Source organism: Halictus rubicundus, chromosome 3 (genome assembly GCF_050948215.1).
Source record: "Halictus rubicundus isolate RS-2024b chromosome 3, iyHalRubi1_principal, whole genome shotgun sequence".
Classification (NCBI taxonomy): Eukaryota; Metazoa; Arthropoda; class Insecta; order Hymenoptera; family Halictidae; genus Halictus; species Halictus rubicundus.
The window spans coordinates 17,901,400-17,917,630 of NC_135151.1; the positions used below are offsets into that span (position 1 = coordinate 17,901,400).

The following is a 16,231-nucleotide window of genomic DNA, read 5'->3' on the forward strand; positions in this document are numbered from 1 at the left end:
CGCAGCGTTCCAACAAGAGTTTCGCGCGTGTAGAAATGCGACGGTGGTTTCGCCACTAGTAGTTCGATCTGTTTTACCGACCGTGCGCCAGGCGACAGAAGCTAACATTTCGGAACACCCCGGAAAAGTGTCGTTGGTTTTTTATTGCGGGTGCGACAGAGTGGTGGGGGCACGGTGCAACCAATGGGCCCGCGAAAAGCGGCTCCTGCGCGATGCGCGTGGCGCGCTGCGCCGCATAATCTTGCGTATCAGTGATCGGCAGTGCCATCCAGAAGGCAGTGGGTTACGGGTTCTAACGTGCGGTGTGTTGTAAATTAGCGGAGCCCTTATTGGTGCGATCGGTGGGAAAAAGGGAGACGCGCGCGCGACCAGCCTGAGGCGCGCCACGGGTCGAGTGGGTGCACGCATAGAAATATTCGCGAGTGTGTCAGGGGAATCTAGTGGCCCGAGCCATCATGGCGAATCCACGAAAATTCAGTGACAAGATCGCGCTGCACAAACAGAAGGAGGCGCAGGAGAGGGCAGCGTTCGAGGCGATCATGCGAGAGGTTTCGGACGTCACAAGCAGAGTAAGGAAATCCCAGTAGGTCCTTGCCATTGAGGGGGACACATCGTGGTATGCTGCTCTGTGCACTATCCTCGGCTCAGATGTTAAGAACGTAAACAACAACGAGTGCTCTCTCTCTCTCTTTCTCTCTCGCTCTCTATCTCCCTCTCCCTCCTCGTTGCGCCGCAGTTGTCCGGCTATGTGTACATAGCCTATGTCTCTATGTGACTGTGGTCTTCGTATCCTCGGTGTACGGACGTGCGTATACATGAGTGCGTGGCTCGGTTATACACGAACACATACGTGTACTCGCTGGCGCTACCACACTGTTTCTCTCTCTCTCTCTCTTTCTTATCCGACGTCGTCGTCGCCGTCGTCGCCCTGTCCATGTGTGCGTTTACATGTCTCTCTCGGCGCGCGATGCGTGCGAGAGGATGCGTATATGCGTGTGGAAACGGTTCTATAAGCTGTCCGGGTGTATTCTATGCCGAACCGTGTTGTGCGCTTGTCCGCCGTCGTCCGTCCTGCGAGTTCCTAATAAATGCAGACGTGTGCATACATACGATCGTCGATCGCGTCCATCCTGCTGACACGTTCCAGAATCGACCGCAACGGCGCGATACATTTTGCCCGACACAGGGAATCGCCTCGATACCCTCGATCGAAGGCGGATTCGTACCGACGACGTGGCTCGCGCGATCGAAATCCTGTGTGACAGAGGCTGCCGAGGCTCGCGCGAAAAACCGTTTCGCCGTGCACGATGCCCACGGGGCGTTCGTGTTTTTCTATCGGCCGCGACATACTTCGCCGTCCGCGATCGATCCGGCCCGAATGAACTGTTGCTCGTCGAAAATGTGCGCGACCCGTTCGATTCTTCCCGACCATTTGTTATGACCCTATCGTTCACCGGCCCTCGAGGTACATACCACCGACTGCCAGTGTCGGTCAGGTTGGGTTACCAACGATATACATAGTACACGATGTGCACGCTTTCAGCGCTGCCACGAAACCGTTTAAACTGCGTCTTTCGGGATCACGTGTCTCGGTTTCCATTCGGGACAGAGTCCGTTCTAAATGGATTTACTCGCGCGAGAAAGGAACAGGTTGCCGCGACTTTTACGCGTTTGCTTGCACGCCGCGCCGCATCGGCCGACTGGCCCGTTAGCCGATTGGTTATTAGGCGACTCTTATATGGCAACGGATTTGCGAAACTTTAGGACCAAATCAACGGTACATGTACCGCGTGTCCCAGTATTCACAATCGTAAACCGGGTGGTTCCATGCGAAAAAATACGCCGAATATGTCGAGCAAAATTTTTTCGCACGAGACCGTCGAACGCACTCGCGCTAGTAGATTCAGCTAGCCACGATCAGACGGTGTTCGAAGCATGGTCTCTCACCATAATGAAGCCTCGGGCGAACAATTTCCATTCTGCGTCTTTGACTTGTCTTGTGAGAGAAGCGTCTTAAAAATAGCGTCTAAGATCCGTTATTTTGGTCCTAGATAGCAGTCGACTCAAGTTTGAATTTTTGGCGCGAAGTACGAACAAACTTCCCCGTGTGTATTTTGCACCCTCTGCCGATTATAACGCACATCTGTTTGTGGTACGTTATTTTAACCCTTTGCACTCGAAGGTATTTTAACTCCAAAACGAAACATTTCTTCCGACCTAGAATATTTCCCTTCTATATATATATATATATATATATATATATATATATATATATATTTTGCATGTTATACATTTACTCGTACTGTACTGAAATGTTTAGTAATTTATTAAATACAAACAAATATAATAATGTAAAAAATATTTTGGATATTGATACAGCAATTTTCAGTGGCGCCTTACAGTCGCCATTCGAGTGCTAAGGGTTAAGTTTGTACAGTAGGCGATAATTTTTGGCGGGAAATACGAAATCTCTGTGTCAAAAAATGGTGACACGTGGGAGTGAGCACTTTAATACGGGGTGTTTGACACAGCTGTTTAAATACGCTAATTGGAGAAGATTCATAATGTCGGCTACTCGAAGCTATTGGTTCGCCTAATTTCGTTTGCGGCCTCGTTCGATTCCCAAACATTGTGGCTACGTTCTCAGTTTTTCACCTCTTAACCCATTTGTATCGTAAGGAAATATGAAAAGAAGGCCTTTATCACCAAACTTTTGTTTATTATATTTAAGTACAAAAATGAGTACAAGTAAAAGAACTTATTTCAATAATTCGTCTTCGTTTCAGTGGCCTTTCATCCCCAACAGCACCCTCCATTTCTATTTTTTGGCTAATGAATAATCATAGTGATCAACACAGTTGAGCGCACGCATACGGCTCCGGTGATAGTGACCAGGAAAATGGGGCGTATATATACGCTAACGATGCAAATGGGTTAAATAACGCTTGATAAAAAATGTAATAAATGACACTCGCATATTTTGTACGCCACTGTTTACTTCCTCAAGATAAAAAGCTATTATTCGCCAATAACACCGGCTTTTTAGACCAGTTTCCTGATTTTCGCGGATCACTCGAGGGGTCAGATCTCCCAGTTGTTTTCTTATTCGTTATTGTTTCAAGCGGCCCGGCATTTCGAACCGGCGCGTGTGTTTGCTCACCGAATCGGTCCGAATTGAATCGCGTTTCTATTTTCACGGCTGCGTGACCTAACCCAGACCTATCGTCGCGGCTGGTGTAGCCGTCCGCTATTTTCGAGACCCGTTTGCGAATAAAAATGTAGATTTCCTTTTCGATTGTTAACTTGCTCGGGACGGAAAAGTTCCTCCGCTGTTTACCTTTCGGTAGACGCGTCGCCGTCGCCGGAAGCCCACGTGGACGACGCCACGTGTCTTTAAAGGCCGCACGCGAGACCGAGGGCAAACTCGGGTTACGAAACCTTTCGTGGCACGCCTTCTGGGCTGCGACAGGCCTCCGACCATTTCGTTAGGTCTCGGAGACACTTGACCCCCTGCATCACGATTTTCATTGCATATGCATTTACAACCATTCGAACTTCGCCGTTCCTAATTGCCTAGAAGCGGAAGAACATTTATTTATCGTTGCTACAGTTTCGCCAGCGGTTCAATATCGGTCACAGAGAAGTAGAATTTGATTTCAGCAAGGACACTTGTATGTTCCTCTCTACTTATTCGACTGATTACTATTTATTGGAATTGCTTCAGGTGACTTTGATCCTGCAAGATCTGCAGTCCAAATTGCCTAGAAGCGAAACAACATTTATTTATCGTTCGAGTTCCTACAGTTTCACCATCAGTCAATTATCGGTCACAGAGAAGTAGAATTTGATTTCAACAAGGACACTTGTATGTTCCCCTCTACTTATTCGACCGAATACTGTTTCTTGGAATTGCTTCAGGTGACTTTGATCCTGCAAGATCTGCAGTCCAAATTGCCTAGAAGCGAAAGAACATTTACTTATCGTTGGAGTTCCTACAGTTTCAACATCAGTCAATTATCGGTCATAGAGAAGTAGAATTTGATTTCAACAAGGACACTTGTATGTTCCTCTCTACTTATTCGACCGAATACTGTTTCTTGGAATTGCTTCAGGTGACTTTGATCTCGCAAGATCTGCAGTCCAGCGTCGGTTGGTCTTCTTTTAGAGTATGCTTTCTTTGGCAACAACCTGTGACTTCTCTGCGTTCATATCTATACTCGATTTGGCTCTCGAAGGTCTTCAGGGCTCTGCCGTATTTGTCCAACAAGGCCGATACTAGTTGACGAAGTTTCAATAGTTCTCCGCTATTATTTGCAATCTTTATGCGTGATAAAAATTGTTTTAAAATTGATTTCCGAACGGTGTCGGTTGCGTTTTGGGCCCAGAATTGGACCCAGAAGAGGGACGCCGAGGCTCGTGCGTCGAGCGCCCTCTTCGTCGCTGCGCTTCGCTTCGGCTATTACGCCGCGGGAATCGCGCGGAATTGCCGCGTTTTTCGCGCCGCCGCCGATAACCGTGTCGCGATTACGTAACGGCGGCGTGTTCTGTTGAACGCGGAAGCTGCGATACACGTTGTAACGTCGTACTCATTGTTCGATCGTGGCCGCGTTATCGCGGCGCGTGTGCGTGATCGCGCGAGCACCAGCCTCGTCCGCGTCGAATTCCTCGCGGCCCGGCACGGCTCGGGTCGGCTCGGGTCGGCTCGGCCCGATCGCTCGCTTTATTTTTCTTCCGTGGCCCCCAGCGGCTCGCACCGAATTATCCGATGAGCAGCGGCTCGATTCGCTGAAAGATTACACTGCCGCGCGGTCACCAAAAATTCGAATATTTCTTTTGAAAACGCGGAAGATATTTCGTGCGTCAATTCCGCTTGGTTGCGGGACCACGGAATCGATCTTTGATCGACACTCTCGAAACGCGACACCGTTAATCTGTATCGACGCGATCGCAATCGAAATTCGCAGATATCTTTGCCACGGGATTTGCGAGCAGTTCAAAATGTACTCTGTGTTAACCCTTTGCACTCGAAGCTATTTTATCTCCAAAAGGAAACATTTCTTCCGACCTAGAATATTTCCCTTCTATATTTTTGTTTTCATGTTATATATACGAAAATGATGCAATTTACTCGTACAATACTGAAATGTTTAGTAATTTATGAAATACAAACAAATTTAATAATGCAAAACATATTTTGAATAATGATACAGCGGTTTTTAGTGGTGCCTTACAGTCACCATTCGAGTGCTAAGGGTTAATAAAGGACTGCTTTTGGCGACGTTCACGATCATCTTCTCTGAACTTTTACGATTGTTCTCACTCGTTTGTAACATGTTGAAATAAATTGCGAAACAGTTTTCTTTCTTTGTCATTTCCGAAATTGACCTGTCTTTCCGGCGTGTGCGCTCTTGCCCCGTAACGGAGCACGCGACCTTAGAGGAGGCCTCGAACGTTCTGGAAAAATGATCCGATTCCCTTGAAATTATTGGATTTCGCCAGCGAGATTTTCCCCCGCGGCGAACGCGATGTAATCCCCGGCGACTAAAAAGCTTCTAATTAATCCTTTGAGCGCGCGCCGCTTTTAAAATGAAAGTCTCATTACGAATCCGGCGGACCGCCATAGTCCGGGCTCCGTGGAATTTTTTTGTTTCCGACATTGCACAGGAAATATCGGCTATCTGTGCAACGCATAATTCCCCGTCCCGATACCCTCCGTTACATAAAAGAGTATATAAACAATTCCTTGGCGCGGCGTTTCGCTGGACGGAGTATTTGTGCAGTCGGGTAAGGCTGCACTCGCAACGTTAATCGTTTCATTCGATCCAGATGTGTCCATTGTTTTTCCGAAAGAAAAGTAACGTTTCCCGTTCGCGTATTTTCATTGTTTCATCGTTGCCGCGGTGCACGGTAATACGAAAATCGTGTCAGAGAGAATATATATTCGTGGCAGGTGTTTTCATTTAATAACTAGACCGCGGTTTTTATGCGTTTGTGACAGAAATTAGTGGACGAAATTCGGTGAGAGTATTCCAAGAATGTCGAAATATCGTATTATTTTTGATTTAGTAAGACGATCAAGGAATGAAACAAATGTGTACGTATAGATCCAGTATTTTGCAACGCAGACAATTTTTATTTTGCGCGAAAGTCCGCAGTCTATTAATATCCAGATCTGATGCGCTTCGAGCGTGCACAGCGATCAAAGGGTTAAACTTGGGATCGTACATATAAATAAACAGACAAGTCAGTTTAGTTAGAATCGTTTAATTAACTCGTTCACGAATTGGCGAAAGCGAGTTGACTGAGCGGTGGGTCGCAGCCGAGAAATACTTCGATCGGCGAATGTTTGCATTTCGAAACTGTAAAACCGCCAGCCGGAGAGTCACGAATTCGCCGAATGTTCTGCATACAATTGTGCCGGGCGATTTCCGCACGCGCGTCGCGTCGCGTCGCGCCGCGTCGGAAAACTGATATATCTGATATATCCGTGGGCTGCGAGGCGAACGAGTCGCGTGTTTTCCGTTTCGAGATAGCAAGGTCGAAAATTTTGTGCGTCCTATCTGCCCGGAGATTCCCGTATCTTTGCACTGTTATTGCCAAAAGAAAACATTTCTTTTGTTCACTTATCTCCCTCGAACGAAGCCAGCCATTTCTGGCTTCTCCGCGATAGCGTAAACACAAATCCCTCGGACATTCGCGTAATCTCAATTCAACAATTCCGTTCGCGTACTTTTCCCTTTAATTTGCACTCGAAGGTGCAACATTTCTTAGAGAACTCGAGCTCGCGTGGTTGTTTATGCCACTTAGAAATTCCTGGTCACTATCACCGGAGCCGTACGCATACGCTCAACTTTGTTGGTATTCGTTAGCTAAAAAATAGGAATGGAGGGTGTTGTTGCAGATGAAAGTAGTAATTTTGATTTTTTCTTATAGTGCTGAAATATGAAGTTCTTTTACTCGTAGTCGTTTTTGTATTAATATAGAAACACTAAAACGTAGGGAACAAATTCCTTTTGGACACGGCTCTCTCCCGAAAGCCACTCCTCTTGTGTACTAAAACATGAACATAAATATAATAAAAAAAATACTAATACTTAAATATAAAAAAAAAAGTTTGTCGCTAAAGGCCTTCTTTTCACATTTCCTTATGATGCAAATGGGTTAAGACTGTCGAGAATTTCGACGCTTCAATTCTTTCGTTTCTAAAAATAAAAAGAAGATATTCCTGCCTGGTGCTCTTTGATTGAAATTTACACCTAAAATTAGAAGAGGAATTCCTTTCTTTGGTATTCCTGTCCGGTGGTTTTTTCGACACAAGCACGAACACATCTCCGAAATAATCGATATCTGCTGATACCTGTAATCGAAACTATTCGTCCGATAAGTCAGTTTGCGGCCGGATTCCTTGGCGCCTTTCTTCCCGTCGCGGCACGCGTCGGCCACGTGGGGACGCGGCCTAACACCTCTCGAGCACGATCTCTGATCCGAACCGGGATTTTTTTAATCGAACGGACAAACTGCAGGCCTCTGAATCACTGCACCGTTAACGGCCTCGATAACGATTACCGACGCGGCGATTAATCACTCGAATCGATCGATGCGTAACACGCTACCGCGCGCGCACGTTCATCGCTCCAACGGGGACCAGAGAGGAACCGGAAACAGTAGGAAAGTCACGAGCGACTTACAAGGTTCGTCTCCCGAGCGTCGATCACTGATTTTGCCAAAACTTCGCGTATTTATAATTTTGGCCAAAAAAGTTTCCACTCTTGCGTGCAAAGTTTCAGTTAAAATCGGTGATTCATTAGCAGGGGATGTTCCTTGTTAACTCTAAACCTACCATTCAAAGTATCTGGAAAATGTAACCTCATCAAAATGGCTATAACAAGGAAATTTACTCCATTATTTTTCATAAATCAATTTTTAGAATTTCAATAATTGTGAAATAGACAATCGCTGATAGGTCATCCGAGGAGCTCAGGGCAACAAACGGTCAGCTCGATTTAGACATGACTGCCCACGTGGATTTTATAATCGTTCGGAGCAACAAACAGTCAGAGCGACTGTAAACATTCGGGGCAACAAACGGTCAGCCCGATTTAGACTGCTCACTTAGAGTTTTTAATCGTTCGGGGTAACAAACAGTCGCAAACGTCTCACGATATGACCGTTTGTCGCACATTGAAAAAATTTGTTCTTTTACAGTCACGTCAAAATCGACCTGACCGTTTGTTGCTCCGAATGTTTACAATCGCTGAGCTCTTCGTTTGGCCGTGGCAGGTTCAGCGTTAAGAGCCCTCTGGCCCGGAAACGGGATTTTCCTCGCGAACGTCTCGAATCCGGGAATATACGGGTTATCGGACTTTCCAGGGGTGATTTCACCCCCTAAGCCCGGGCGAATAATTTCGGCTAAACGCGCGAAGTTTCATCGGGGATGCTCCTTGTTAGTTGAAACGTCGCCGGGCGGGACGTAAAGATGTTGACCGGCGCAGCGTTCGAACCACTCTGCGAGATTAAAAAATATGGAGAAACACAATTTCTCGGAGCGTGTACGGGTGAAATGGGACAACGACCGGTGCAAGGAACGGAGCGCGGCGCGTGCGCGGAACAGAAACGGCGACGCAGTACGCAAAAATCCGCTTTCCCCCCGGTCTAACCGAACCGAAACCGAAGCCTACGGTTTTGCAAAGGCAACCTTGCAATTTTATCCACGTTCCCGACCGAGTCCTCTATGAACGATCCACCGATTCGATTTAGACGTTTCATCGGTGCATGTGTTTCCGCGAGCTCGAATCGACTCGATTTCTAGGTCGACTCCCCCTCGAATTTGCAAAACGACGACGTCGAACGGACCAGCTCAGTCGCAACCGGCGTACAGGTTGTACCCGTCGAGGAAAAAACGGGTACTTTCACCGCAGAAGTGATGCAATTCGCGGGTCACGCAGACCGTTCTGCGTTTATCGCGCAGCGCGTGCCGTTATGGTTGGCAACCGGAATCGTTCGGCTCCCTGGGACCCCAGGTGGCGCACGGCGGTCGCGAATCCTTTCAACCAAACCCAAATTCGAATGCTCAAATAGTTACCACTAGTGTTCATTTCTCGAGAAATGAGAAATAAGATTATATTTCTCGAGAATTCTCGAGAATTTTTAACCCTTTGCACTCGGCGCTATTTTCATTCTAAAACAACATTTTTTCTTCCGTCTTAGAATATTTCCACATATAATATTTAAATGTTCAGTAATCTATTAAATACAAATTTTGTAATGTAACAAATATTTTGTAATATTTTTTGTAATTTCTTTGAAATAATGTCACAACAATTTCTAGTGGCGCTTCAGAGTCACCACTCGAGTGCTAAGGGTTAATAAAATAAAAAAATATTGGGAAACCTTTACAACCTTTAAAGTTTTAAATAAGAGTTTAAGAGAATTTAAGAATTTATATGTTATAAAATAAATGAAATTCATAAGAATTTTCCTAAATTTAAATTTATCGAGAAATTCTCGAGAAGGAACACTAGTTACCACTATTTTCTCGATATATGTCAACGACACGGGTCTTGCCAGCGACATATATCGTCGAGGAGATACTATTCTCTGACACACGCCGAACACAGAAAAGGACAGCGAAGCTCTAGAGGCCTCGCTCGCCGAGGAGTGCAAACATACCTGTCCTACACGATGTATGTCACTTTAATCTTCCCCGTACGCTGTCCTTCTTTGCGTCCGAAACTTTCATCGTTCGTCACTAGACTGCGGATCTTTATGCAAAATAAAATTTGTCTATCTGAATTGCAACAAACTGGAACGAAGTAGAATGTTATTTTCTTTTTTAATGTGTTTAATAAGCTGAAAATAATATAACAGCATTATTAACCCTTTGCACTCGAAGCTATTTTAACTCCGAAACGAAACATTTCTTCCGACCTAGGATATTTCCCTTCTATATTTTTTTGCATGTTATACATACGAAAATGGCGTAATTTTCTCGAACAATACTGAAGTGTTTAGTAATTTATTAAATACAAACAAATTTAATAGTACAAAAAATATTTTGAATAACGTGTTGCTGAGGGTTCAAGATTTAATTTTTTACTGTTTGAAGTTACGTCCACTCATTTTTGTCATAAATACATAAAATTCGCAGTCTATTCATCACACGTGTAAATTGTCGTCAGAATTATATCATATTTGGTGTAATTTTCGTTAGAAAAATGCCACGAATATGTTGGCGAAAGTCCTACAAAGAAGTTTTGTTGTTGGAATAGTAGCGGTTTGACCGATATACCCGATCCGCATTATGTATGACTTTTATCAGCCAGGTATTTGCGACATATATCGAGAAAAGGCTGTACCGAGGAAAAACTGAATACTTCTTTTAGATTATCCTCGTCACGCTTTAGATAAAACACTAGACGAAGCAACGTCAAAAATAATTGCTCTATTTAAATAGGACGATTAAATTGCACTTTTATCGGCACGAGACGAAAATCGTAGATCTCGCTGGTAAACCATCGAGGATTAAAACTCACAATAAAGAGTTTACCGTTACAATTCGAAAGAAGTTGCAAACGGTGCTCGGACACCCCGTCCCGTACACGTGCCGTTCGCTTTCGTCTCGATCCACTCCGGTCGTCGGGAAAAATTGTCCGAACAAACTTTCGGCTGCTAAAAGTTTTCCCTCTAAACTACCGTCACGAAACTTTTCGGGATCTACGGTGTCTTCTACCGCGGTAAAGGATACACACATTCACCGGACACCCGGTAGAACACGACACAACGGTAACTCCGCGGTGAGCTCGCAATCGATACGCGTTACAAGGACTGTGTAGGCAGACACGTGTTCGTTCGAGACGATACTCGGCGATCTCGAGAGAAGATAAAATCATTTCGAAAAACATTTTTGGTCAATCTTCCTGGTGTCCCGAGGCCAACCGTACGGGTCCTCCGCGACCCTCCCACGTGTCCCGTTACATTCCTCGAAAAATTTATCTACGAGTCTCCGAAAATTTCTGTGGTCGACCGCGACGGGATCGATCGGCCGCTGGAATCCGGCCGTGGAACGAATTCGGTGATGAGAACACGGGACAGAGAGAGAGAGAGAGAGAGAGAGAAATCGAGCGAGCATGAGAGAGACAGTGTGTGTGTGTGTGAGAGAGAGAGAGAACAAGCTACAGAGAGTCGGAGAAAGAGAGAGAGAGAAGGAGAAAGGGACGGAGATAAGAACCTGTTTATCGTGGTTGAGGAGGAATGCCGAGGTTGCGGTAGAAAACGCAACCCGTGCATGAGACATCCTCGAGAACGATCGTGAGCCGAGGAGCCGAAGAAACAACGTCCTACTCATCCCCCATCCCCTAATCGAACGTTCACGTTCCGCGGATTCACGCGGAAACCCGGCCGCTTCGAAGCGCGACCGATTGTTCCAGCTTCTGAATATTATTGATTTCCGGGTGGAAGTTCGCCGAGCGGTTCCCGTGAATCCCGGGGCAATTAGAACGGTTGTTCGAGGAGATGGAAAGTTTCTTGCAGATCGTGTTCTATAATCGTGACCTGCGTACGGTGTGTCCCGTACAGGTCGGCCGATCGATCGCCGGCCGGCTAATTGTTTCCTCGCGTTCGAAGAGAAACGGTCCCGCGATTGTTCGAACGCTTCGGAATTTACTTTCGACTTTTGAACTGCGCAATCCATATTCTTAACCCCTTGCCTCGCAAACATCGGGCTCGAGCGAAAAAGGTCGACGGACTGCGGGTTTTCTGCGTCTGCGACAACAATGGGGGCGTCGAATGCGGAACGGTGAAAATATTACAGTTCTCGAATAAAATTATTCAGTCACCGTGCGGGTCCTGTATCTCGAGAAATTGATGCAAACGTTTGCAAAGTGCAAAAGTTTTTCAACTCCTTTGAACAGTAATCAAATTCTATTTTCCTGTCGCCGATGGATGTTCTAATAGAAGCTTCCGCGCATTACTAAATGCAAGGGGTTAACGATATCTTTGTCGAACCGAAGCCGGCAATTTATTAGTAATGTCGAAGCGGCAGTGGATAATTTTTGTGAAATTTTTTGAGACAAGAGGATTTTTGGGAACTCCCTAGGTTCCAGGGGTTGTAGGGTGGAACAGTTATTTTCGGCGCCGATCCAAGCCCTTCCGATGACTATTGTTTTCTTGACACGGAACAACTTGGTCGGTTCGTCCCCTGCGCCACTGTGTGCGCGGATCAGAGAACAAGCAAAGAGAGAGAGAGAGAGAGAGGGGGTAAGGCGGTGATAAGCGTTATCGCGCGTACACAGGGTGCGAGGACGAGAGGTTGCCGTGGATCGTCAAAGCGAGATACGGATCGTTTGACGATCTACACGTGGTTGAGGAGGAAACGATCTACGGCGGCATGAACGGTATGAACGATGGACCTGCTTAGGTCGCCTCGGCGAGCAGCTCGGTGGGCGCCAGCCCCACGGGATCGTCCGGGGTTCTGGAGACCCCGCTGTCCGTGCAGAGTGCCGGCGCCAGCCCGCCGCAGTCCAGCGGGAAACACCTGCACATTAACCTGGTGAATCAGTTCAGGCCGGGCGGCTCTCTGCCGAACGTAAACAACAACGCGAATTGCGGGAACGACGCGAAAGAGCACGCATCGACGCACACCGCCGCTCTACACTCGATCGACCTTAAGGTATAACTTGCCCATCTAACACCGAGCCTAGTTCGCTGTGTCTAGTAGCTGTTCTGTATAGTTATATCCTTTCGTCTTCTTTTGTTGCGCACACCTTCTGCTCTCCCTTCGCGCGCACACCCTTCATCAACGCACACTCTATCGTTCCCAATTCACCGGTGGCCAGCGACGGGGCAATTCTCCTTTTTATCACCGAATCGTTAATTCTCCTGCTATCACTCATACAGCGAGCAATCGTTCATTCGTTATTTCAAACATATTTCATCTAGGCTAAGTTGCTGTCCTTACTCGATTAAACACCCTTCAATTTCAAGTGATCAGTGCAACGCGATGGAGAAGCTGGACGATGCCCTTGAGATCCCAGCATCCAGTCGTCCAAGCATTTTGCTTCCTATGTTTATTTTCAAAATTTCTTCAGGTTCCTATATTTGTTTTCAAAATTTCTTCAGGTTCCCATGTTTATTTTCAAATTTTCTTCAGGTTCCTATATTCACTTTCAAAATTTATTCAGGTTCTAATATTTATTTTCAAAATTTCTTCAGGTTCCAATATTTATTTTCAAAATTTCTTCAGGTTCCTATATTCACTTTCAAAATTTCTTCGGGTTCCTATATTTATTTTCAAGATTTCTTCAGGTTCCTATATTTGTTTTCAAGATTTCTTCAGGTTCCTATATTTATTCTCAAAATTTCTTCAGGTTCCAATATTTATTTTCAAAATTTCTTCAGGTTCCTGCGAGAACGCTGCCGAGGATATTCATTCCACGTGAAATAATCGATAATACAGAGCAAAAAATGTGACAAGTTTAGTCAGAGACTTAAGACTCGCCGGAAGAAGACCAAGACGGATCTCAAGTCTGTGTCTGAAGGCTGTGAATGGAAATTATTAATTAAAAATTCACGTGACTATCCTGGGCCCTTAAGATGATTTCAGCTTACAGTGTTTCCAACGATGTTAAGCAAACACGATTTTTCTCTGCCGATCCACCTCCCGGTACACCTGGCAGTCGGTGTTCAATTGAACACCTATTGAACACCTATTGAACAATTGAAACGTGGTCATCGCATGGTCAGCGGATTTTACGGTCGACACGTGCGTCTGGTACTCCTCGCGGCAAAAAGTATCGTAAAGTCTAACGAGGCCTCTGTTTTATTTGCAACCCGCCGCGACTGCTAACAGAGTTGATCGTTTTTTTTTGTTCGACTCCAGTTGCGGTAAATGAATTCATAAGTGTCGACGTTTGAATACGTTTCCGCGGTCTAATGATCACCGAGTAATTTACATAGATATCAGAATAGACACACCGCGCAGGAGCTTCTGTAATTTTCGATTGACCGATAAGAAAAATCGTAGTCGCACGCGAGGTCGGATTTCGGAACGGTTAACTCGAAGGGGAACTCTAATTCAGAAATTCTGTTTGAATCTCTTCAAAATTTAATCCTCTTTTCTCCATTTTCTATCGTCTTTCTATTCTCTTTTTCAATTTGAGAAAATTTTTCGAATTGAAGCAATCTCGATGCCTTCGATCCCGGAAATGATTTCGCACGCCGAACTACAGTGACTACCACTAATGTTCGGACGCTTTTAAAAATCGTATATCTTTGTTGATATTGGACCATACGACTTGGATTTGTTTTAAGAAGTTAGCACAGTTGGTTGCTAGATAGAGCGAAAAAAGTTTTTTACAAAAATTGCAATTGATCGAAATTGCGGAGAAAATACTAAAAGTTGTATTTTGCAACTTCTTTATGTGGACTTACATCGAGAATTTGGAAAGTACGACTTGTAGATCTGTATGAATTATACATATTCTGAGAATTTCATCAAAATCGGTCAACGTTGCGATGAGCTACAGATGTTTCAAAATGATCATTGCAACGTTGACCGATTTAGTACTTTTGTACTGTTTACATTTTTAATACAAGCCCGCATAAAAACGTTGCAAAACACAACTGTTAGTACTTTCTCTGCAATCTCGACCTAATTTTAATCAAACATTTGTCCACGTTATGTAGCGAACCAATTGTTCTAACTTCTAAAAAAAAAAAAAAGAAATTCAAGTAGTATAGTCCAATATCGGCAAAGTTATGCGACTCTTAGGAGCGTCCGAACATTAGTGGGAGTCACTGTAATTACTCGAGCAAGCACGTTGAATCCCGACCGACAAACTCTGATTTAATCGGTATGCTATAGTTCGAGCAACTTCTTCAGAAATCAGTGGTCCGGAAGTAACGCAGCTGTAAGCAAGCAACGCTCCGCGGGGATTTCTTTGATCAAAGAACGTTTACCGCAAACGCATTAACGACTTAACCGGCAGCCCGGTCGTAATTGCTTTGATAAAATTGATGAAGTTAACGATAAAGTGTCGCCTCGTTTGAACTTTCCCATTGAACACCGCAGTTTCGCGTGCGCGCACCAATCCGTTACCTATACCGGACGGTCATGTTCGCGGGTACGAGAGAGAGAGAGAGAGAGAGAGAGAGAGAGAGAGAGAGAGAGAGAGAGAGAGAGAGAGAGGGAGAGAGAAGAGAAAAAGGTTGATCGATCGCTCGTCGACAGAGATAAGCGCGGAGATTCGTTTCCCGCGAACTCGACTTCGAGAATCGATCTTGCGCGCGCGCGGGCTCGACCGTTCTACGTGATAGAAGCGACGCCTAATCGACAGATGCGTCAGCCGAGAGTGCTCGGTTAAATGCACGCGCGCGATCGATGAGTAGTCGAATTCGAATTCGATTTCAATATTAATTTCCGGATGACGCTCGTTTAAAAAAAAAAAACAAGGAAATTCTCGTGACGGCAAAGAAACGCTTTCGCTCTAGTTTCCCACCGTGTGCTGGGAAACCGCACATTGTACCAGTCGATAATTAACCTTTCGTTAGACCCAATTGCGTATGAAAACAAAGTAGAAACGATTGTTCCCCTTCCTGTCGCATTTCACGCGTTAACCTATATTCGTTCTCTGCATCACTCTGCGATCGAAGCTCATTATTAAATCCGGATAATTGAAAAAATTCCAGCCCCTCAGCTAAGTTCGAGGCATCGATCTCGGAGATTGACGTGTTTAAAATGGTAATCGCTGTTTCGTCAAACGGTTATTTTCTGCTGTTCGATTTATCGATCGGACGAACAACGCCGAGCCGGAAGTGTTCGATGACGGGAGCGATCATTTTAGGACCTCGGTCCGCTTCCCGGAATCGACGGTTCTTCGAAGATTCTCGTTCGGAATGGTTGCGGCACAGGGGAAGCACACACGCCGAGCCGCATGAAAGATACATTAGCTTCCAGAAATACCGGTGCAACGGAATCAAGCGTCGCTGCTGAATTAATTGATCCACGGCGATCTGTATGAAACTCGATCCCGCCGCCGGCCGCCATCGCGACTCCCCGTCGATTCGTTGGCTGTCTTTCCGCAGAACCGCAGCTCCTTCAGAAATCCCTTGATCATCGAACGATCCTCCCGCAGTTCATGGAACAAAGTTGAATTCATGCGAACGTTGCGCCCAAAGGTTTCCCTCCCCCGAAAAATTGACACGAATCGAAGAATTGTTTTACAAAGACCGAGCT

At 45.6% G+C, this 16,231-nt stretch overlaps 1 protein-coding gene across 4 annotated transcripts in view; it reads left to right on the forward strand.

Annotated features, from left to right (window-relative positions):
• Positions 1-434: 434 nt before the first annotated feature.
• The window catches only part of Crtc (CREB-regulated transcription coactivator), a 115,320-nt gene continuing 99,523 nt past the window's right edge, over positions 435-16,231 (forward strand). For 3 of the 4 annotated variants that reach the window (XM_076785891.1, XM_076785893.1, XM_076785892.1), the window contains exons 1-2: positions 437-569; positions 12,416-12,667. In XM_076785891.1, coding sequence (XP_076642006.1) covers positions 456-569; positions 12,416-12,667 — 366 coding nt within the window. In that variant the 5' untranslated portion in view covers positions 437-455. Of the gene's footprint in view, positions 570-12,415; positions 12,668-16,231 lie in introns of all 4 variants that reach the window. The other variant, XM_076785894.1, reaches the window with a different exon arrangement.